Source organism: Ursus americanus, chromosome 1, assembly GCF_024610735.1.
Source record: "Ursus americanus isolate L20-20 chromosome 1, mUrsAme1.1.p, whole genome shotgun sequence".
Taxonomy (NCBI): domain Eukaryota; kingdom Metazoa; phylum Chordata; class Mammalia; order Carnivora; family Ursidae; genus Ursus; species Ursus americanus.
Window position 1 is genome coordinate 18,444,892 of NC_142127.1, and position 23,780 is coordinate 18,468,671.

The window sequence follows — 23,780 nt, forward strand, 5'->3', positions numbered from 1 at the left end:
CACCCACTTCCGCCGCGTCCATGATCTCCCGCGGCTTCTCCTGACTCTTGCGGCTTGCGCTGGCGCTGGGCATCGGGACAATAGGACGGGGCAGCGGTCACCACCCTTCCTCGCAGGCTTCCGTAGGACAGGCAAAGGGGCTTCTCTGTGCCACACAGTCTCCGCCCTCCCGGCACTCCAGCCCGCACACGCGCTCGGACTCCCCGTGGAGGGCCGGCTCGGGAAAGATCGCGAGAACTGAGATTCCGGAGCGCTGTAAGGCGAGCGGCCCTGCGCCGTCATCTCCTCTTGCTCCGCCCTTACAGGCGTTTACTTGGAGTTTGAGGGAATCCCTGGGAATTTGTTATAGTCTCGCGGGACTGGCTCTGAGGGGCTAGGTGCCTGAATTCCAGTAGGCGTGCAACGGACTTCTGTCGTTTTTCCCTTTTATCTTGGCTGTGACTTTTGGGCCGTTCTCTTTTCAGCCTTATTTACCCCTACTGGCTTTAAATGCAGACTGTTCACTAAAACACCCACCCAAGCTCAGGCGTCGGCTTTTCGTCCCTCGGACTTTCCCGCCTCCACACTCCCCAGCGGCATTGTAGCTGCCTGCGGTTACGGGAGACATCTTCGCAAACTGCTCTCTGTGTATTGGGGTCACAGGAGTGCTGGGTTAAAAGCAGTTGACTTGCTAAGGTAGGATTGGGTACCACCGCCCAAGCGGTAGATGAAGTGTAAACACAAGGGTAGAAACCCCACACAATTGCGCTGATTACCTGGACCCATTGCATTATTTCAGGATGTGCATAGTACTAGTTGGTTGTTCAAGGGGCAAATCACCCTGTTAGGCTTTAAAAAAAAAAAAAAGTGTGATCCATAAGCCTTTTATCGCAATTGAAAGTAATTTGGGGACTGGATTACCGTCTCTACTGCTAGATTTCTTTGCACTCTGTCATGTTTTAACTAAGTATGTCAGCCTGGCACAAAGTGGCACAGTTAATACTCGTTCAAGAGTGCAGAGAGACCCCAATGAAAACAAAAGGACTCTGGAGGCTGCCTCATTTAGTCATGGGATACAGTCGTGAGAAGACAGACATCCCTTGCCCTTGTGTAGCTTACCTTCCTTCTGAAAGTAGGGAGATTCTATGAGGGTTTCTTTGAGGGCATTCTCCTCAGGGTTCCCTGAGGAAGTGATGCTTCAACTGAAATCTAGGGCCAGCCAGGTGAAGAGGGACTGAAAAAATAGAATATTCAAGCTGAGGGGGTAGAGAAAGAAAGATCATGGTCAGGTTTGGAGGTAGTACGCATGAGATGCTTTTGAGACATCCAAGGGGGGATGTCCAGGTAATCCCTGGCCTCGTGGGGTCTGCAGCATAGAATAGAGGTGTGGGCTATTGATAAAGATGGGTAAGACAGGAAAGGTAGGTGGTAATCGAAGTCCTGGACAAGAAAAGAGAATGTCACAAGAAGAGAATATTAACATTGATTGTCAACTGCTGCATAGACTTTAAGATGATGACTGAAAAATATTTGTTGGATTTAGCAACATAGAGGTCATTGGTATTCTTAGTAAACACTGTTTATGGTAACGTGATGGGGTCAGAATTGGCTGAGAAGTGAGTGACAGTGAAGAAATGAAAGTACTGTGAAAGTGATTCTAACAAACCTTTCTTTATATGGTGCTTACAGTGTGCTAAGCATTGTCAGTGTTTTACATACACTAACTCACTTAATTCTTAAATTTTTAAAAATTCTAAATATAGATGAAACAATATTGTGTATGACACAGTGATTCAACTTTCATGTTATGAAATGCTTACCACGTTAAGTGCAGTTACCATCTATCACTGTGTAACTTTATTACAATATTACTGATTATATTCTCTATGCTGTACTATTATCCCCATGACTTATTTTTTAATTTTTTAAAGATCTTATTTATTTGAGAGAGAGCAAGAGTGAAAGAGATCAGAGGGAGAGGGAGAAGCAGACTCCCTTCTGAACAGAAAGCCCAGCTAGGGGCTGGATCCCAGGACCCTGGGATCATGACCTGAGCTGAAGGCAGCTGCTTAACCCACTGAGCCACCCAGGCGGCCCCCCGCCATGACTTATTTTATAACTAGAAGTTCGTACCTCTTAATCCCCTTCACCTGTTTTGCCCATCCCCGCACCTCCCTCTGGCAACCACCAGTTTGTTCTCTGCATTTATGACTCTATATTTTGTTCTTTTCTTTTTTAGAGTCTACATATAAGTAAAATCATATAATATTTGTCTTCCTCTGTCTGACTTGTTTCATTTAGCACAATTCCTTCTAGGTCCACCCATATTGCCCTAGATGGCAAAATTTCATTCTTTTTTTGGCTGAGAAATATTCCATTGTGTGTATACCACATTGTCTTTACCCACTCATCTATCAGTGGACATTTAGGTTGCTTCCATGTCGTGGCTATTGCAAATAATGCTGCGACAAACATGGAAGTGCATATATCTTTTTTTAATAAGGTTTTTCTTTTTTTTTTTTTTTTTAATTAAGGTTTTCATTTTCTTTGGGTCAATACCCAGAAGTAGAATTACTGAATCATATGATAGTTCTATTTTTGATTTTTTTGAGGAAACTCTGTACTGTTTTCCATAATGGTTGCACCAATTTACATTCCCACCACAGTGCACAAAGGTTCCTTCTAGCCACATCCTTGCTAACACTTGTTATTTCTTGTCTTTTTGATAGTAGCCATTCTGACAGGTGTGAGATGATATCTTACTGTGGCTTTGATTTGCATTTTCCTAATGATTAGTGATGTTGAGCATCTTTTCATGTATCTGTTGGTCATTTGTATGTTTTTGGAAAAATATCTGTTCAGGTCCTCTGCCTGTTTTAATCAGGTTTTTTGGGGGTGTTGAGTTGTATAAATTCTTTATATATTTTTGAATAGTAACCTCTTATCAGAGACGTCATTTGCAAATGTCTTCTATTCAGTAGGCTGCCTTTTTGTTTTGTTGATGGTTTCCTTTGCTGTGTTAAAGCCTTTTTTTGGTGTAGTCCCAATAGTTTATTTTTGCTTTTGTTTCCCTTGTCTGAGGAAAAATATCTGGAAAAATGTTGCTAAGGCTGATGTTAAAGAGATTACTGCCTATGTTTTCTTCTAGGATTTTTATAGTTTCAGGTCCCACATTTAGGTCTTTAATCCATTTTGCATTTATTTTTTGCCTGTGGTGTAAGAAAGCAGTCCATCTGTATTCTTTTTCAAGTAGCTGTCGTGTTTGTCCAGCAGCATATATTGAAGACACCCTCTTTCCCCCATTGTATCTTGTTTTCTCCTTTGTTGTAGATTAATTGACCATATAACCTTGGGTTTATTTCTAGGATCTCTGTTCTGTTCCATTGATATATGTGTCTGTTTTTGTGCCAGTGCCATACTCTTTGATGACTATAGCTTTGTACTATAGTTTGAAATCTAGGAATGTGATACCTCCAGCTTTACTTTTCTCAAGATTGCTTTGGCTGTTTGGCATATTTTTTGGTACCATACAAATTTTAGGATTGTTCATTTTAGTGCTGTGAACAGTGCTATAGGTATATTAATAGGGATTGCACTGAATCTGTAGATTGTTTTGGGTAGTATAGACATTTTAATAATATCAGTTCTAATCTGTGAGCATCTTTCCATTTATTTGTGTTATCTTCAATTTCTTTTATCAATGTCTTATGGTTTTCAGAGTACAGGTCTTTCACCTCCTTGGTTAAACTTATTCCTGGTATTTTATTCTTTTCGGTGTTATTATGAATGGGATTGTTTTCTTAATTTCTCTTTCTGCTAGTTTGTTATTGGTGCATAGAAATGCAACATATTTCTTTTTTTTTCATTTCTTTTTTTTAATTTATTTTTTAAATTTAATTAATGATTTTTTATTATATTATGTTAGTCACCATACCGTATATCCCCGGTTTCCGATGTAAAGCTCGATGATTTATTAGTTGCATATAACACCCAGTGCACCATGCAATACGTGCCCTCCTTACTACCCATCACCGGTCTATACCATTCCCCCACCCCCCTCCCCTCTGAGGCCCTCAGTTTGTTTCTCATAGTCCATAGTCTCTCATGTTTCATTCCCCCTTCTGATTACCCCCCCTTCTTTATCCCTTTCTCCCCCTACCGATCTTCCTAGTTCTTATGTTCCATAGATGAGAGAAATCATATGATAGTTGTCTTTCTCTGCTTGACTTATTTCACTTAGCATTATCTCCTCCAGTGCCGTCCATGTTGTAGCAAATGTTGAGAATTAGTTCTTTCTGATAGCTGAGTAATATTCCATTGTATATATGGACCACAACTTCTTAATCCAGTCATCTGTTGAAGGGCATCTCGGCTCCTTCCACGATTTAGCTATTGTGGACATTGCTGCTATGAACATTGGGGTGCATATGGCCCTTCTCTTCACTATGTCTGTATCTTTGGGGTAAATACCCAGTGGTGCAATGGCTGGATCATCATAGAGTAGCTCAATTTTTAACTTTTTAAGGGACCTCCACACTGTTTTCCAGAGTGGCTGTACTAACTTGCATTCCCACCAACAATGTAGGAGGGATCCCCTTTCTCCACATCCTCTCCAACAATTGTTGTTTCTTGCCTTGTCTATTTTTGCCATTCTAACTGGCGTAAGGTGGTATCTCAGTGTGGTTTTGATTTGAATTTCCCTGATGGCTAATGATTTTGAACATTTTTTCATGTGTCTGTTAGCCATTTGTATGTCTTCATTGGAAAAGTGTCTGTTCATATCTTCTGCCCATTTTTTGATTTGTTTATTTGTTTCTCATGTATTAAGTTTGAGAAGTTCTTTGTAGATCTTGGATACCAGTCCTTTATCTGTAGTGTCATTTGCAAATATATTCTCCCATTCCGTGGGCTTCCTCTTAGTTTTTTTAACTGTTTCCTTGGCTGTGCAGAAGCTTTTTATCTTGATGAAGTCCCATAAGTTCATTTTATCTTTTGTGTCTCTTGCCTTTGGAGATGTGTCATGAAAAAGGTTGCTTTGGCCGATGTCGTAGAGGTTGCTGCCTATGTTCTTCTCTAGAATTTTGATGATTCCTGTCTCACATCGAGGTCTTTCATCCATTTGGAGTTTATTTTTGTGTATGGTGTGAGAGAGTGGTCAAGTTTCATTCTTTTGCATGTAGCTGTCCAATTTTCCCAGCACCATTTATTGAAGAGACTGTCTTTTTCCCACCAGATGTTTTTTCCTGCTTTATCAAATATTAGTTGCCCAAAGAGCCGAGGGTCCATTTCTGGGTTCTCTATTCTGTTCCATTGGTCTATGTGTCTGTTTTTGAACCAGTACCATGCTGTCTTTGTGATCACAGCTTTGTAGTACAGCTCGAAATCCGGCATTGTGATGCCCCCAGCTTTGTTTTTCCTTTTCAACAGTTCCTTGGAGATTCGGGGCCTTTTCTGTTTCCATACAAATTTAAGGACTATTTGTTCCAGTTCTTTGAAAAATGTCCTCGGTATTTTGATCGGGATAGCATTGAAAGTGTAGATTGCTCTGGGTAGCATGGACATTTTAAGTATGTTAATTCTTCTGATCCATGAGCATGGAATATTTTTCCATCTTTTTATGTCTTCCTCAATGTCTTTCAAGAGTGATTTATAGTTTCTAGAATATAGGTCCTTTACGTCTCTGGTTAAGTTAATTCCAAGGTAACGTATGGTTTTTGGTACTATTGTAAATTGGATGGATTCCCTAATTTCTCTTTCTTCAGTCTTGTTATTCGTGTATAGAAATGCAACTGATTTCTGAGTATTGATTTTGTATCCCGCCACATTACTGAATTGCTCTATAACTTCTGATAGTTTGGGAGTGGATTCTTTTGGGTTTTCCATATAGAGTATCATGTCATCTGCGAAGAGAGACATTTTGACTTCTTCTCTGCCGATTTGGATACCTTTGATCCCTTTTTGTTGTCTGATTGCTGTTGCAAGGACTTCTACTGCTATGTTGAATAATAGTGGCGAGAGTGGGCATCCTTGTCGAGTTCCTGATCTTAAGGGAAAGGCTTCCAGCTTTTCCCCATTGAGAATAATATTTGCTGTAGGCTTTTCATAGATGTCTTTTATGAGATTGAGAAATGTACCCTCTATTCCTACACTCTGAAGGGTTTTAATCAGGAAAGGATGCTGTATTTTGTCAAATGCTTTTTCTGCATCAATTGAGAGGATCATATGGTTCCTGCGTCTTTTCTTGTTGATATGATGTATCACGCTGATCGATCTGCGAATGTTGAACCACGCTTGCATCCCAGGTATGAATCCCACTTGGTCATGATGGATAATCCTTTTAATGTACTGTTGGATTCTGTTAGCAAGGATCTTGTTGAGGATTTTGGTGTCCATATTCATTAGGGAAATTGGTCTGTAATTCTCCTTTTTGATGGGGTCTTTGCCTGGTTTGGGGATCAAGGTAATATTGGCCTCATAGAATGTGTTTGGTAGCTTTCCTTCTGTTTCTATTTTTTGAAATAGCTTTAGGAGAATAGGTATTATTTCTTCTTTGAATGTTTGGTAGAATTCCCCAGGAAAACTGTCTGGGCCTGGAGTTTTGTTATTTGGAAGGTTATTTATCACTGACTCAATCTCTTCATAATTAATTGGCCTGTTTAAGAAATCAATTTCTTCCTTTTTCAGTCTTGGTAGTTTATAGGTTTCCAGGAAGGCCTCCATCTCTTCCAGATTGCTTAGTTTTTTGGCATATAGCTGTCGATAATAGTTTCTAATAATCCTTCCAATTTCATTGGTGTTGGTCATGACCTCTCCTTTTTCATTCATAATTTTAATAATTTGGGTGATTGGATAAGTCTTGCCAGTGGTCTGTCAATTTTATTGATTCTCTCAAAGAACCAGCTTCTAGTCCTGTTGATTTGCTCTACTGTGCTTCTGGTTTCTAATTCATTGATTTCTGCTCTCATCTTGGTCAACTGCTTCCTCGTGAGTGTATTAGGCCTGTCCCTCTGTTGCTGTTCCAGCTTCTTGAGGTGAGAATATAAAAATTGCATTTTAGATTTTTCTATTCTTTTGAGTGAGGCTTGGATGGCTATGTATTTCCCCCTTATGACTGCCTTTGCAGTATCCCATAGGTTTTGGACTGTTGTGTTTTCTTTCTCGTTGGTCTCCATAAATTGTTTAAGTTGATTTTTGATTTCCTGTTTTATCGAGTCATTCCTGAGCAGGATGGTTCTTAGTCTCCAAGTGTTTGAGCTTCTTCCAAATTTTTCCTTGTGGTTGAGTTCTAATTTCAGAGTGTTGTGGTCTGAGAATATGCAGGGGATAATTTCAATCTTTTGGTATCGGTTGAGACCTGTTTTGTGTCCCAGAACATGGTCTATTCTTGAGAATGTTCCATGGGCATTAGAATAGAATGAGTATTCTTTGGTTCTGGGGTGTAGTGTTCTATATATCTATGAGGTCCAACTCGTCGAGTATGGCATTGAAAGCCTTTGATTCTTTGCTTAGTCTTTGCCAGGGTGTTCTGTCTATTTCTGATAGTGGAGTGTTGAGGTCCCCTACTATTAATGTATTTTTATCTATATGTCTCTTTATTCTGGTTAAGAGTTGGCTTGTGTATCTTGCTGCTCCCCTGTTGGGGGCATATATATTTATAATTGTCATATCCACTTGTTGAATAGTTCCCTTAAGAATAATATAGTGCCCTTCTGCATCTCTAATATAGTCTCTAATTTAAAATCCAATCTATCTGATATGATAATTGCTACCACAGCTTTCTTTTGAGGTCCATTTGCATGAAAGATGGTACTCCATCCCCTTACTCTCAGTCTGAATGCATCTTTGGGTTCAAAATGAGTCTCTTGTAGACAGCAAATGGATGGGTCGTTTCTTTTTATCCAATCTGCAACCCTGTGGCATTTTATGGGAGCATTTAAGCCATTCACATTGGGACTGAATACTGAGAGATATGATTTTAATGATGCCATGTTGCCAGTAAAGTCTTTGTTTGTATCGGTTGTGACTTTCTGTTCTGTATCACTCTTGGGGCCTTTTTATCTTTATAGAAGCCCCCTTAATATCTCCTGTAGGGCTGGTTTCGTGCTTACGAAATTGGTTAATGATTGGCGTTTCTGGAATGTCTTTATTTCTCCATCAATTCTGAATGACAGTCTTGCTGGATAAAGGATCCTTGGCTGCATGTTTTTCTCTGAAAGAGCTTTAAAAATGACCCCCCAACCCTTTCTCTCATTCCAGGTCTGTGTAGACAGGTCTGACGTAATTCTGATGCCTTTGCCTTTGTACGTGAGAAATTTCTTTGCCCTGGCCGCTTTCAATACTGTATCCTTGCATCTAATATTTGCGAAATGCACTATGACGTGACGTGGCGTAGGTTTGTCGTTGTTGAGCTTGGGAGGGGTCCTTTCTGCCTCTTGGACACGAATGTTTGTTTCCCTTGCTAGATTAGGGAAGTTTTCAGCTACAATTTGTTCAACTATCTCTTCTAGACCTCCGTTTTTCTCCACCCCTCGGGGATGCCGATGATTCTGACATTGGATCGTTTCATTGAGTCAGTAATCTCCCGTAACCTATATTTGTGGGCGTGGATTTTTTTAAGACCAGCTTCTATTTTCATTTTTTCCTCTATTAACCCATCCTCCAATTCACTAATACGTTCCTCTGCTTCGGTGACCCTGGCCGTCAGAGCCTCTAGTTTTGCCTGCATTTGGCTCATAGAATTTTTAATTTCTGTCAGATTCGCTCTCATTTCTGTCCTTAGGGATTCTATATTCTCAGTAACCTTTTCGTTAATAGTTTTTCAATTCTACTCAGCATTTTTAACATCGTTACTCTGAATTCCATTTCTGATAATTTGGTTACATCCATATCCATTATTTCTGTGGCAGAGGCCACACACTCACTGTCTTTTCTTTGCTGGGGGGGGCTTCTCCTTCTCGTCATTCTGATGAGGAGAGGTTGCGGGGTTGTCCAGAGCCCAAATTATTGACTGGGTCCCAGTCCGTGCCCCTTGTTTTTTAGGGATCTTAGGGATGTGGGCTTCTTCTTTAAAGATTTTATTTATTTATTTATGTGGCAGCCAACCAGCAAGAGAGGGAACAGAAGCAGGGGAGTGGGGGAGGAAGAAGCAGGCTCCCAGCGGAGGAGCCCGATGAGGGACTCCTTTCTGGATCGCCAGGATCACGCCGTAAGCCGAAGACAGGCGCTCAATGACTGCGCCACCCAGGCGCCCGGGTTGTGGGCTTCTTGATTTTTCAGCCTGCCTTCTGTGTTCTGGGGGAGGGGCCTGCCGCGCCGATACTCAGGCAACCCTGTTTGGGTAGAGTCTCTGTGTCCCCTGCGAGGGGTGATGGGGATGGGCACTCTCTGAGCCGGTATTTCCAGGCTTTTGTTCTCTGGCGGCTTTCCCTGGCGGTCTGCTGTGCCTCTTCTGAGAGTCAGAGCAGCAGTGGCCGAATCTCAGCCTCTGTCACAGAACAGAGGGATTGCGGCCCGTTCTCCACTAATGTTCTGGCCACTTTAACTCCGTTACTGTTGGTGCTGCTCAACCCTGCAGCATCCCGGGATGTGCGCCCCACACCCGGCGTCCCAGCCCTCACTTCCAGGGCCCGCACATCTCTGTCCTTTGTGTTTCTAACGCCCCCAGCCGCCAGTCACCCCCACTCTCCTGGAGCTCCCTGTCTCAGTCTATTTCCGGTGAGCACACCGGGATATCGGAGTTCCGTGAGAAGCCTGGTGGCGCGCGCTCCCGGCTCACGGTCTCAGTCTGCTGTTTTGCGGGTGCCGTCCGCGGGCCCGCCCGCTCCCCCGTGTAGGTGGCTACTGCTTCCCGGCACCCAAACGCAGCGGCTCCCTCCCCCTTCCGTTTATCTTCCGATATCTGTGCGCGGTTTCACGGCTCCCCGCTTCGTACCTCAATACTCAGCGCTGGAGATGTTCATTTGTAGAGATCCAGATGCATCTTCCTGCATCTCAGGCTGGTTCCGTGGTTGTTTAGGCTGGTCTGGTTCCTATCCAGCTCGACTTGGGGGACCGGCTGAAAAAGGTGTCTCCTACTCCTCCGCCATCTTAACTCCCGAGAGCACAACATATTTCTATATATTAATTTTGTATCTTTCAACTTTACTGAATCCATTTATTAGTTTTGATAGTTCCTTGGTGGAGTCTTTAAGGTTTTCTTTATATAGTATCATGTCCTCTGCAAATAGTGAAAATTTTACTTCTTTCTTACCAATTTGGATGCCTTTTATTTCTTTTTGTTGTGTGATTGCTGTGGGTAGGTCTTCCAGTTCAGTAAAAGTGGTGGCAGTGGGCATCCTTGTCTTGTTTCTGATTTTAGAGGAAAAGCATTTAGCTTTTCACCATTGAGTATGACGTTAGCTGTGGGTTTGTCATAAATGACCTTTATTATGTTGATGTATATTCCCTCTATATCCACTTTGCTGGAAGTTTTTATCATGACTGGATGTTGAATTTTGTCAAATGCTTTTTCTGATATATCACATGGATTTGTGGATGTTGAACCGTCCCTTGCATCCCTAGAATAAATCCACTTGATCATGGTGTATAATCCTTTTAATGTATTGTTGAATTATGTCTGCTAATATTTGTTGATGATTTTTGCATTTATATTCATCAGGGATATTGGCCTATAATTTTCTTATTATTTTGGTGTCTTCGTTTGGTTTTGGTATCAAGTAATGTTGGCCTCATAGAATAAATTTGGAAGTATTCTTTCCTCTTCTATATTTTGGAATAGTTGAGAAGGATAGGTATTAACTTTTAAAATACTTGGTAGAATTCACTTGTTAAGCCATCTGGTCCTGGATTTCTCTTTGTTGGGAGTTTTTGTATTGATTAAATTTCATTGCTAATAATCAGTATGTTCAGATTTTTTATTTCTTCATAATTCAGTCTTGGTAGATTGTGTGTTTCTAGGAATTTATCTATTTCTTTTTCATTGTCCACTTTTTTGGCATAATTTTGTAGTAGTCTCTTATAATTGTATTTCTGTGGTGTCAGTTGTAAGTTGTCTTTCATCTGATTTCTTTCATTGATTTCTCTCTTATTTCTTGAGAGTATGGCTAAAGGTTTATCAATTTTGTTTATCTTTTCAAAGTATAGCTCTTAGTTTCTTTCATCTTTTATATTTTTTGTTTGTTTTATTTATTTCCACTCTCATCTTTATTATTAAGTTTCTTCTAGTATCTTTGGGCTTTGGTTAGTCTCACTTTTCTAGTTCCTTTAGTTGTAAGATTAGATTGTTTATTTGAGATTTTTCTTGGTTCTTAAGGTGGGCCTGAATTGCTATAATCTTTCTTCTTAGAGTTGCTTGCTGTATCCCAAAGATTTTGGACCATTTTGTTTCCATTTTCATTTGTCTCAAAGTATTTTTTAATTTTCTCTTTGATTTCTTTATTGACCCATGATTGTTTAGTAGTTTGTTGTTTATTCTCCATGTTTGTGGGTTTTTTTTCTAGCTTTTTTCTTGTAATTAATTTCTAGTTTTGTACCATTGTGATTGGAAAGGATATTTGATATGATTGCAGTCTTCTTAAATTGACTGAGACTTGTTTTGTGGCCTAACCTGTGATCTGTCTTGGAGAATGTTCCATGTGCATTTGAAAATAATGTGTCTTTTGTTGTTTTTGGAGTAAATGTATCTGTTAAGTCCATCTGGTCAAATGTGTCATTTAAAACCACTGCTTCCTTGTTGATTTTCTGTTTGGATGATCTATCCATTGGTGTAAGTGGGGTATTAAAACCTCTTACTATTATTGTATTGCTTGTCAATTTCTCCCTTTAAGTTTTTCAACATTTGCTTTACATATTTAGGTGCTCCTTCGTGGGTGCATAAATATTCACAAATGTTATATCCTCTTGTTGGGTTGATCCCTTTATTATGTGATACCCTTATTTTTTTCTTGTTATAGCCTTGGTTTTAAAGTCTATTTTGTCTAGGGTGCCTGGGTGGCTCAGTTGGTTAAGCATCTGCCTTCGGCTCAGGTCATGATCCCAGGGTCCTGAGATTGAGCCCTGAGTTGGGCTCTCTGCTTGGCAGGGAGCCTGCTTCTCCCTCTCCCTCTCCCTCTGCCTGCTGCTCCCCTGCTTGTGCTCTCTCTCCTTGTCAAATAAATAAATAAATAAATAAAACCTTTAAAAAGTAATAAAGTCGTATTTTGTCTGATATAAGTATTGCTACCCCAGTTTTTTCTTCACTTCCATTTGCCTGAAGTATCTTTTTCCATTCCTTCACTTTTGGTCTGTATGTGCCTTGAGACCTGAAATGAGTCTCTTGTAGGCAGCATATAGATGGGTCTTGTTCTTTACCCATTTAGTTACCCTGTGTGTTCTGATTGGAGTATTTAGTCCATTTACCTTTAAAATTATTATTGTTAGGTGTGTACTTAGTATCCTTTTGTTAAATGTCTGATTGTTTTTGTAGTTCTTCTCTGTTCCTTTCTTCTTATCTTGCTGTCTTCCCTGGCGAATTAATGAATTTTTTTACTGTTATGCTTGGATTACTTTCTCTTCATTTTTTGTGTACCTGTTATAGAATTTTGGTTTGTGGTTACCACATGGTTCATGTATAACACCCTATGTACATAGCAGTTTATTTTAAGCTGATGGCCACTTAAGTTCAAACACATTCTAAAGGCAGTACATTTTTACACCCCCTTCCACAGTTTATGTTTTTGATGTTATATTTTACATCTTTTCATTTTGTGTATCCCTTAACTAACTACTGTAGATTTGGTTGATTTTTACCACTTTTGTCTTTTTAACCTTCATAATAGCTGTATAAATGATTGATCTTTACTATATGTTTGCTTTTACCAGTGAAATTTTTCTTTCATAATTTTTTTTTACTTCTAGTTATAATTTTTTCTTTTCTATATAAATAAGTCCCTTCAACATTTCTTGTAAGTCTGGTTTAGTGGTGATGAACTCCTTTGGAATTTTTTTGTCTCTCCATCAACTCTGAATGATAACTTTATGAGGTAGAGTATTCTTGGTTGTTGGTTTTTTTCCTTTCAGCACTTAGAACATGCCACTCTCTTCTGGCCTGCAAAATTTCTCCTGAAAAATCAGCTGATAGCCTTATGGGATTTCTCTTATAAGTAACTAATTGCTTCTCTCTTGCTGCTTTTAAGATTGTCTTTATCTTTAATTTTTAACATTTTACTTTTTATGTGTGTTGGTGTGGCCTCTTTGGGTTCATCTTGTCTGAGGCTTTCTGTGCTTCCTGGATCTGGATGTCTGTTTTCTTCCCCAGGTTAGGGAAGTTTTCAGCTATTATTTCTTCAAATAAGTTCTTTGTCCCTTTCTTTTTCTGTTCTCTTTATGGGAACCCCATAATTTGAATGTTAGTATGCTTGATGTTTTTCCAGAGATCCCTTAAAATTCTTCATTTTTAAAAATTCTTTTTGCTATTTAGCTTGGATGATTTTCATTACCCCATCTTCCAGATTCCTGATCTGTTTTTCTGCATCTTCTAATCTGCTGTTGATTCCCTCTAGTATATTTTTCATTTCAGTTATTGTATTTTTTAGATCTGATTTGTTCTTTTTTATATCTTTGTTGAAGTTCTCACTGAATTCATCCACTGTTCTTCCAACTTCATTGAGATCCTTGTGACCATTACTTTGACTTCTTTAGCAGGTAGATTGCTTATCTCTGTTTCATTTAGTTTTTTTTTTTTTTTTTTTAGTTTTATTTTAAGTAATCTCTATACCCCATGTGGGGCTTAAACTCATGATCCCAAGATCGGGAGTCATGTGCTCTTCTGACTGAACCAGCCAAGCACCCCTCATTTAGTTCCCTTTCTGAGGTTTTGTCTTGTTCTTTCATTTGGCATGTTGTTTCTGTGTGTTAGGAAGGTCAGCTATGTCTCCTTGTCTTGAAAGTAGTGGCAATATATAGAAGGTGTCTTATGGGGCCCAGAAGCACAGTCCACCCTGGTCACCAGAACCAGGCATTCCAAGGGTATTTCATGTGTGGGCTGTGTGCAACCTCCTATTGTGACTGGGCTATAACTATTATAGATATGCTGGTGGATAGGCTGGCCTTCGTCCTTTCCCCTGGGTGGAAGTCATTCTGGAGGAGCACTGGTCCTGGTCAAGGCTGTCTGTTGAGTCTGGCAGGGTGGCAGCCACTTTTGCAAAGTGGTGCCTGCTGGAACCTGTGGGTTGGGTGGGGCAGGTCTGCAGGGGAACATCAGGGTAAGTTGAGTGGTCCTGGCAAGGTGGATAGAGAGTGTCAGAACTGGCACCCACCACTATTGGGCCAGCTAAGGTAAAGGAGGGGAAGAGAAATGATGCCCACCAACACTTCTGTTCCTGGATAAAGTTCTTACAGATCCCTGCTTCCCTACACATGCCCTAAAATTATTTTTGGGTTTGGTTCCTGACCAGACTGTGTCTCTCTCCCTCCTACCCTCTGGATGTGGCTTTTTCTTTATATTTTCAGCTGTGGAAGAGCTGTTATGTTAGTCTTCAGGTCATTTTCAGAAGTTGCTCTATATTTAGTTGTATCCTTCATGTGTCCATGGGAAGAAGAGGAGAGCTCAGTACTTCCTACTTGGCCATTTTCCCCTTGCCTCTGTAACTCATTTAATTGTTATACCAATATTATCAGAGAGATAATATTACAATCTTTTTACATATGGGGAAGTTGAGGCAAAGAGATGTGAAGTAACTTGTCTGTGGTTATAGAGCCATTAAATGATATATTTTAATTCAGGGAGTGTGGTGCCAGAATCCATGTTCTTAACTGATGTACCTTTCTTGTCTTTGGGAGCCAATGAGAAGATTGGATGTGAGGGGAAGGAAAAATATAGGTGATAGCTAATGGGGAATAAGGCAAGTGAAATTTTTTTAAAAAAGATTATTTATTCTAGCGAGCAAGAGAGAGAGCATGAGCAGGAAGGGCGGAGGGAGAGGGAGAGAGAATCTCAAGCAGATACCAAGCTGAGCATGAAGCCCAATGTGCAGTTTGATCTCATGACATTGAGATCACTGCCTGAGCTGAAACCAAGAGTCAGATGCTCAACCAACTGCACCACCCAGGTGCCCTGAAACTTTTGTTTTTAAGAGCGAGAGATATGAGTGCATTGAAAAACTAATGGGAAGGATTCATGAAAAAGATGGATGTGCAAGACAAAGAAGGATTGAGAGACAGTATATGATTCTCTTTATAAGGGAGAGGTAAGAATCAAAACATAGGAGATAGGACTAGCAAAAGTATGACAGTTCCTCTATCACAACTGTAGGGAGGAGGCTAGGATAGCTATAGATACTTGGTTTCAGGAAAAGGAAAGAACTCCCATTTGATGAGTTCTGGAAGAGGCTCAGTCATGAATGGTGGGTGTGGTTGTAGGGGAGGGAGAAAAGAGAGATTGGTGATTTGAGGAGAACAGGAAAGATTAAATAGTCCTGGAAGTTATTTGGGATTCAGTATTATTTCTGGGGATTGTAAGGACTCATTTGGTAATGAATCATGAATTTTATGGAAGTGAGACTCCTCCAGACCATGGCTGGTTGGTGCTTTTATTCTCTCAGTTAATTGTAGTCCTAATATATGAACTGATGGTCAGAAATCTGAATACACATTATTATGTATTTTTTTATTTTTTAATCTTTCCATTGCTTATGAGGCCTCTACATGTACTTCTTCCTTGCTTTGATCCCTTTGTCTCAATAGATTAATTTTATTTAGGACATAGCCCTGGGGGAAGACTGTAAATATAAACTCTTGCTTCTGGCTTTCTTACTAGTGATGGAAAAGAAGAATTTGCCAGATGAGTGACCATATATAATGTGCCTGAGGTCTTGTGAATGTACTCTAGTAAAGATACCACAGCTGCAACTACTTGCTTGAATTTGCAGTAGTCTGCCATCAACTTCCTGGATCTGTCTGCTTTTTGCAGGAACCAGATTGGTGAAAATAGGAATATGATAGGGATGGTCAACTATGAGGTCTCTAAGGGTTACACTAATCTCTGCCATTTTCCCTGGAGATATGATATTGTTTATGATTTACTTTCATAATTGAGGACTGGGGAAGCAAATTTAGAGGTTTCTTGTTAGCTTTCTGCAATATGATAGCCCTATTTCACAGGCTAAGGGAGTATAAGGGAACAATTCCAGTGTGTAACCCAACAACCTTGCAGGTATCCAAGTAAACCAGATAGGCAAGGGCTGGCTTGAACTGCAGCTAATCTGAGTCTTGGAAAAATGCCATGTGATCATCCGAGAACAGAAGGGGCTGCGAGGCCATCTCTCACTTGTTTCCCTGTCTCCTCTGGGATTCTGTCTAATGAAGTATGGGACTCTGCCATGCCCTTCCCACCAGTGGAGCTACACAATGTGAACTGCGTCGATGGAGTCTAGAAGTGGCTCCACAGCAACAGGGTGTCTATACCTCATATTGCAGTCATCTGGTCCCTTTTGTTTCAATGTCAACCTTTTTGGTGTGTAGGACAAAGATTACAGGGGAGCTGGCATCTTTGGCTTATTCTTCTTTTCACTATTTAACTAACAAACTGTCTAAATCTAAAAGTGGCTTGTTATATCTTTACCAATCAAATCAGTCAGGGCTTGACCTTGGCCTTGCTTGTCTTGTGTGTTCCTGTCTTGACAGGAACCAATGTGGGGTTCTTCCGAATACCAAATGTGTCCATCCCAAACTATATGATTAGGGATCAGGAAAATGACTATGGGTAGGCCCCCATAGACCCATTCTAGGTGTTGCTTTTAAGAGGTTTGAAGCACCGTTGTGATTCCTAATCCTTTGTATGTGATTTTTTTCCCTGGAAAAAAGAAATTTGCAGGTAGACGTTTGCTAGTAGGTTACCACTCATCCTTCTCTTTGTTCCTAATGCTCTGGAATTTCACAATGTGTGCCATCCTGTGGGTCTAAATTTACCATTGTGCTGGACACTCAGCAGGCCTTTCAATCTGAAAACTCATGTAACTTACTGCTGGGGCATTTTCTTGAAAACTTCTGATGATTCTCTTCCTTTGATTTTCTCTCTGCTCTCTTTCTTGAATTCTTATTATTCAAATATTGATATTTCTGAGTTGGTCTTCTACTTTTCTTATCATTTTTCTCCATTTTCCATCTCCTTGCCTTTTTGAACTGCTTTTGGGAGATTTCTTCAACTTTATTTTCTAATCTTTCAATTGAGATTTTCATTTCTACCATCCTGTTTATTATTTCCCAAAGCACCTTTTTGTTCTCTGAATAATCTTTTAAAAGAATAGCATCCTGATCTTTTTACATGAAGGCAACATCTTATCTTTCTGAGCATAGTAATAACGTGATTGGGGGGGTAATTTTTAAAGTATTCTCTCTACATAGACCATTTCTTACAAGTTGTTTTTTGCTTGTTCATTTCTGGCCTCTGTCTTCCATGTTAGAGACCTACCCCAGCTGTCTGGTGAATATTTATTTAATTTTCTGTATATTGTGATATTTTAGCATCTTTTTTGGGGTGAATCCTTGATTATCTGCTTATTTTAAAAATGAGGACTAAGAATATAATTAGAAGCTTTGAGTACTTGGATGGGTTTTGTCCATTTTGAGCTTTACTGTGCAGTGATCTCATTGGGCCACTTGATAGGCAACCCTAAATGTTAGGGTCTTTAGGTATTTCTCCATTGTCTGGTTTGATTGTTCAATAAAAAACTCTTCTAATCTTCTGCGTGAAGACTAAAAGTCTGCCAGTGTTCTGGGAATATTCAACATTCAACATGCCTTTAGTCATTGAATCTGCCTGTTTTTGATACAGTACCCAGTTCCTAATGTCCAAGAATTCACCCTTTTCCCTCTCCAGAGAATACACCATGACAGGGTAGGAGAGGACTCTTGCCAAGAGACTGGAATAGGGAGGGATGCAGGCATCAGACTTCTCAGGTAGCTTTCCCCAAGTGTTCCTTTTAATAACTCCCGGTCCCCACTTCCATTTTCAGAGGTACTTGGTGCTGCTTGTTTTGAGTCTTTTGAGGTTTCTGTGGTATGAATTAGGTTGATTCTCAGTGCTACCTTAAGATTTAACTTTTCATATCTGCGAAGTTGGTTACCATTGATCTGTCTGCTCTCTAGCTTCCACATTTTGGAGCTATTGTCTCCTATTCTGTTCTCCCATACTCTTGAGTATAGTCTTTGTAGGATTAGGGGCAGGAGCAAAACTGGATCTGCCATCTTAGCACAGAAGTCACTTTTCATGTTTTATTATTTTATAATGTCAATGTATACAAAATTTTTTAGCAGATGACTTGTAGTTATCATGATGAACACTAATGCTCATTCATTCTTTCAACAAATATTTATTGAGTGCCAACAATGAGCTAGGCATTAGTCTAGGTATTTGAGATACATTAGGGAACAAAGCGGATAAAGATCCTAGTTCTTTTTTTTTTTTTTTTCAAGATTTTATTTATTTATTTGACAGAGAACACAGGCAGGGGGAGCAGCAGGCAGAGGGAGAGGGAAGCAGACTTCCTGCTGAACAGGGATCCCGAAGCAGGGCCTCATCCCAGGACCCTAGGATTGTGACCTGAGCCAACTGAGCCACCCAGGCACCCCAAAGATCCTAGCTCTTGTGGATCTTATCTTTTTGAGGGAGGAGGCAGAAAATAAATAATAAACAAAATAAATAAATTGTATAATATGTTAGAAAGTGATAATAAGAATGAAAGAAAAAATAGAGCAAGGTAAGGGGAATCAGGAGTGCTGGGGGACAGGAGGGTTGGTAAGTTGCAATATTCAATATGGTGGTCAGAATAGACTTTGTTGAGAAAGTGACATTTGAAGATTTGAAAGCAGTGAGAGATGTGGCAATATGCAGATGTGGGGAAGAGCATGTCAGTCAGGGGAACAGCCAGTGCAAAGGCTTTAAGATGGACGGAACAAGGCCAGTGTTCTATATAATAATGTCTTCTGGGCCTCTGAAGTGTGAGCATAAATGACTCCAGTTTGCCAAGCTATTTTTTTAATTGCATAAAAATCCATGTAATATAAAATTTATCCTCTTAATCTTTTTAAAGTATATTGTTTAGTAATGTTTATTCACATTGTTGCATAACAGATAAGTAGAACTTTTTCATCTTTGCAAAACTGAAACTCTGCTCATCAAACAGCATCTCCCCATATTCCCCTCACCCAGCCCTTGGCAACCATCATTCTACTCTCTGTTTTCATTTTGACTACTCTAGATATCTCATGTAAGTGGAATCATGCAGTATCTGTCCTTTTGTGAAAGTATTTGCCAAGCTTTTTGAGTTCTTGTATTGCAAATTTATTTTGGCTCCAGCCTTGGTCGTCTTCTTTTAGTTATAACTTCTCTCCTACATGCATGTAAGTCAAATCTTAACACCCCTATTTACCAGCTGAATCAGATAGGATGCCTTTGGCTTCAAGGAAGAGAAACCCTGACACAGACTGTTTCAAGCAGTAAAGGAACGAGTTGCTCACATAGTATAGAGTTTAGAGAAAGGGAGTTGAAGTTTGTTCTATCCGGCCCTTCAGCAATGTCATCAGGGACAGAGGAGTTCTTTTTTTTTTTTTTTTTTTTTCCCTCTCTCAGCTCTGCAGGTTTCAGCCTCAGGCTGGTAGAAAGAGGGTTGCAGGTTCTGGCATCGTATCCAGTCATGACAATGTCAAGGAAGGAAAGAGATCTTCTACTTTCTTGTTCCTGTCTCCTAGACACAGGAATCTTTCCTCAGAGTCCTTTCATGAGGCTTTCCTTCACATCTGATTGGCCAGAATTCTATCACATGCCTGTGTCTGAACCAGTTACTGGGATGGGCTGGGTCTGTTGCCCCCATAGAAGCACATGAATGCATGGGAGAGAGGTGGATACCTATATAAAATCAAATTCTGTTAGAAAAGAGGAAGGGAAGAAGGATGCTGAGTACACAGCTGAGGTATTGTGATATAATGAGAAATATATATTTGATATTCACCTGTGGTTCCTAGAACAGGACTTCTAAACCCTTGGAATTCTCTGAGTGATAGAGGTGATAGGAGTGTTTTCTGTTATTCTTTCAACCACACCTGACTTTATGTTAATGAGAAAATTGGTGGCTGAAAGCCCCTAGATATCTCTAGGATGGAGGCTTGTTTGCCAGAAGAAGCAACTATGTGATTAGAGGGTTGCAATTTTCAGCCCGACTCCCATCCCTAACTTCTGGGGAGGAGAGGCTAGGCATTGAATCAATCACCAATGGCCAATGATTTAGTCAATCATACCTACATAATGGAACTTCCATAAAATACTTAAATGAAAGGGTCAGGACAGCTTTTGTGTTGGTGAACACATCCATGTTCCAGGAGAGTAGTGCATCCCAGATTCCATAAGAACGGAAACTCCTGTGCTTGGGATCCTTGTGGAACCTTGCCCTTTGTACCTCTTCATCTGGCTATTCAGTTGTATCCTATATAATATCCTTTATAATAAAACGGTAATAGTAAGTAAAATACTTCCCTGGGTTCTGTGATCCATTTTAGCAAATTATCAAAACTGAGGAGGGGTCATGAGAACTTCTGATTTATAGCCTAGTCAAACAGAAGTGTGGGTAACCTGAACACCCACTACTTTCAACTGGTGTCTGAAGTGCGGCAGTCTTGTGGGACTGCACCCTTAACTTTTGGGCTTTCCGCCAACTCCAGGTAGTGTCAGAATTGAATTAAATTGCAGGACACCCAGTTGGTGTCTGTAAGGAATGAGAGGATTACTTGGTGTGGAAAATCCATACATTTAGCGTCAGAAGTGTTGTGAGTAGAAACCGGTGCTAGTCGTAATAGTATAGCCAACAGTGTCGGCTACACCAGCTGTACGATTTGAGGAAAGTTATTTAACATCTCTGATTCTCAATTTTCTTGAGAAAAGTAAGAATAATGTTATTTTTCTCATGTGAGGGTTAAATGAAATAGTAATTGAAGTGAGAAAACATACGTAAAATCACCCAGAACAGGCCACAGCACGTAGTATTGCCTGATTCAGTAGTTCTGAAATTGTGGAACCTGGGCCAACAGCGTCGACATCAGCATCACCTGGTGTTATGGGCTGAATCATGTTCCCTGCTTCTCCTCCATTCCTATGTTGAAGGCCTAACTTCAGTTACCTCAGAATGTGATTGTATTTGAATATAGGGTTTATAAGAGGTAATTAAATTAAAATGAGGTCAATAGCATGAGCCCTAATCCATCATGACTGGTGTCCTCGGAAGAAGAAATTAGGACATAGACACACACAGAAGGATGACCGTGAGCAGACACAGGGAGAAGATAGCCATCTATAAACCAAGGAGAGAGACCTTGAAAGAAACCAACTCTGCCTACACCTTAGACTCAGACTTTAAGTTTCCAGAACAGTGAGAAAATAAATTTCTGTTATTAAGCCAATAATAACAGTCTGTCGTACTTTGTTATGGCAGCTCTAGCAAACTAATATTATCAGGGAACTTGTTAGAAATATAAAGTCTCTTGCCCCACCCCAGACATACTGAATCAGAAACTGTGAGGGTGGAGCTCAGCATCCTGTGTTTTAAAGGTCCTTTAGGGACACCTCGCTGGCTCAGTTGGTGGGTCACGGGACTCTTGATCTCAAGGTTGTGAATTCAAGCCCTGCATTGGGTGTGGAGCCTACTTAAAAAAAAAAAGCCCTTTAGATTACTTTGATGCACACTCAAGTTTAAGAAAGGCTGGCTTAGTTGTTAAAGAATGGAGGAACTTGACTAGCTTGGGTTCATATCCCAACTCTACCACTTAGCAGCTGCATGCTTTTGGGTACTTTTACAAACCTCTTTGTGTTCCAATCTCCTCATCTGTAAAATGAGGATAATCCTAGTCCTTATCCTGTAGGTTGCGCTGGTGGTAAATGAGTTGATCCATATGGAATTTAGAACAGTGCCTAGTGCATAGTTAATGCTTAACAAGTGTGAAGTAATGAATGTAGAAGATAGCATATAAATGTTGAATCTGAATCTCATTTTAGATGGTTGGGTTCGGAAAAAGAGATAGTAGCCAAGCTTACTGGAATTATTTGTAGACTGAGGTCCTGGGGAATCTCTAAAATAAAGTTGAATACTCCAGCCCCTACTTTGGCTGTTTAAACCTCTTTTTTTTCTTACTTCCTGGTTTATGATTGTGATGTGGAAAATGCAGACGGTGCCAAGTTCTTTGGAGTTTATGCAAATAATACATAGCACACATTGTTATGTTGCTCTTCATTTTCTACGAAGGCCCCATTGTCATCAATTTTATATCCTGTTCCCATGAGAACCTTACCTTTTTCTTCTCTTCATTCCATTCTTGATGGATTGTCTAGTTTCTCATCTAGACAGCTTACCCTCTTTTCCCGATGGCCCATTTAGAACCACCTCTATTAAAAAACAAGTTTTCCATCGAGGCATCTGTATACTCATTTCCCTTGTTTTTCATTTGCCTTCTGTCTGAGGTGATTCCAGTTGTTTTACAGTGTGCAGCTGCTACTAGACACTAATGCCATTTTCACTGGGGGAGTTGCATTTCCCAGCCTTGTTTCTATATATTTGATTGTCTTTAGTATTTTATGTGAGCTGTAAACACAGTGGGTAGAAACAACTCAATAAATGACAAACAGTAAAATGAATAATAAAAAGTTATAGTCTCATAAAAGGAGAATGAGTGGGGCCCCTTTCCCAAATAGAAGTAAGCCAGAGATATCAGTATGTTCAGAAAACTACTGGCTAGCTGCTACTTTGCTTTAAAACATTCTTTTAGTCCCAAACTTGTTTCCCCCTGCAATAGACAATTCACTTTCCCCTCTACTTAGCTTCTTAATCACTCCAGGAAACATAACCATTCATTTATCATCCAGGCCCCAAACCTTGGTGTCATTTCTCATTGCTTTCTTTTCTCCCCAACATTGAAATATCTACCAAAATCTTTCTGCTATTGCATTTCTAACATTATGCATCTCTAACTTATCTCAAAGACCAGACTTTCTACAATCATGGGGCACTGGAGAGTCAGGGTAAATAATAATTCATTTGGTTAGATTACCTCCAAACTTATTTTGTAATTCCATGCATTACTATAGCCATATCCAGAAGTTCTATAAAGACTTTTAGTCCCCCTCCCCCCAATAAATTGAAATGTAAAAAACAAAGTAAGCATAAAGTATACCACACTTTTAAAATAATTGTATATGAGCAAGGAGGTGGGGGAAAATAAAAATTTCAGTAATGGCAATTACAGGATTCTGTGGACCCCTTGTCTGACTTTTCCTATTTATTATTCAGATGCTCTTTGTTGTCTTCTACTTTGTTCACTTCAACATAATACCTTTCAGTTTTTCACTATAAGCTCACCTATGTCTCTATTCAGGGGGCATGTGGTTTTACCATCTACCATTTCTTTAAGAAAAAGCTTTTACTTTAAAAATTCTCTTTATTGAAAATTATTTTCTCCAACCAAACGTCCTTTATCTATTCTCATTTATGCTTCCGAGTATGACTTTAAGCCAAAGGAACTGTTTTCTGTATTCTGAAGAATAACCCTATTTAAATCATATATAAACAAGTTTTGCTAAATTAAAACATTTAATTCCATTTACTTCTTCATTTTAGTCGGTAAGTTGGTGATCCAAGCTCAGAGTTGTCTTCCTCATTGAGTCACTCAATCCAAACACTGTTAAGAAAATCTAGTTTCTTACTATTCCCTGGGTTGTGGTAGATCATGGTTCTAACGATAGCTGCAACAATATCTCCCATCCCATATGTTCTTTTGCAATGTGC

At 39.9% G+C, this 23,780-nt stretch overlaps 1 protein-coding gene and 1 long non-coding RNA gene across 3 annotated transcripts in view; one reads left to right on the forward strand and one right to left on the reverse strand.

The window, feature by feature from the left end:
- DARS1 (aspartyl-tRNA synthetase 1) overlaps positions 1-208 on the reverse strand; it is a 57,952-nt gene extending 57,744 nt beyond the window's left edge. Inside the window, exon 1 of one of the 2 annotated variants that reach the window (XM_045782803.2) lies at positions 8-208. In XM_045782803.2, coding sequence (XP_045638759.1) covers positions 8-73 — 66 coding nt within the window. In that variant the 5' untranslated portion in view covers positions 74-208. The remainder of the gene's footprint in view (positions 1-7) is intronic. The other variant, XM_045782811.2, reaches the window with a different exon arrangement.
- Positions 209-277: 69 nt separating this feature from the next.
- Positions 278-23,780, forward strand: part of LOC123782576 (uncharacterized) — a 160,186-nt gene continuing 136,683 nt past the window's right edge. Inside the window, exon 1 of the long non-coding RNA XR_006777016.2 lies at positions 278-675. This is a non-coding gene — a long non-coding RNA (uncharacterized LOC123782576). The remainder of the gene's footprint in view (positions 676-23,780) is intronic.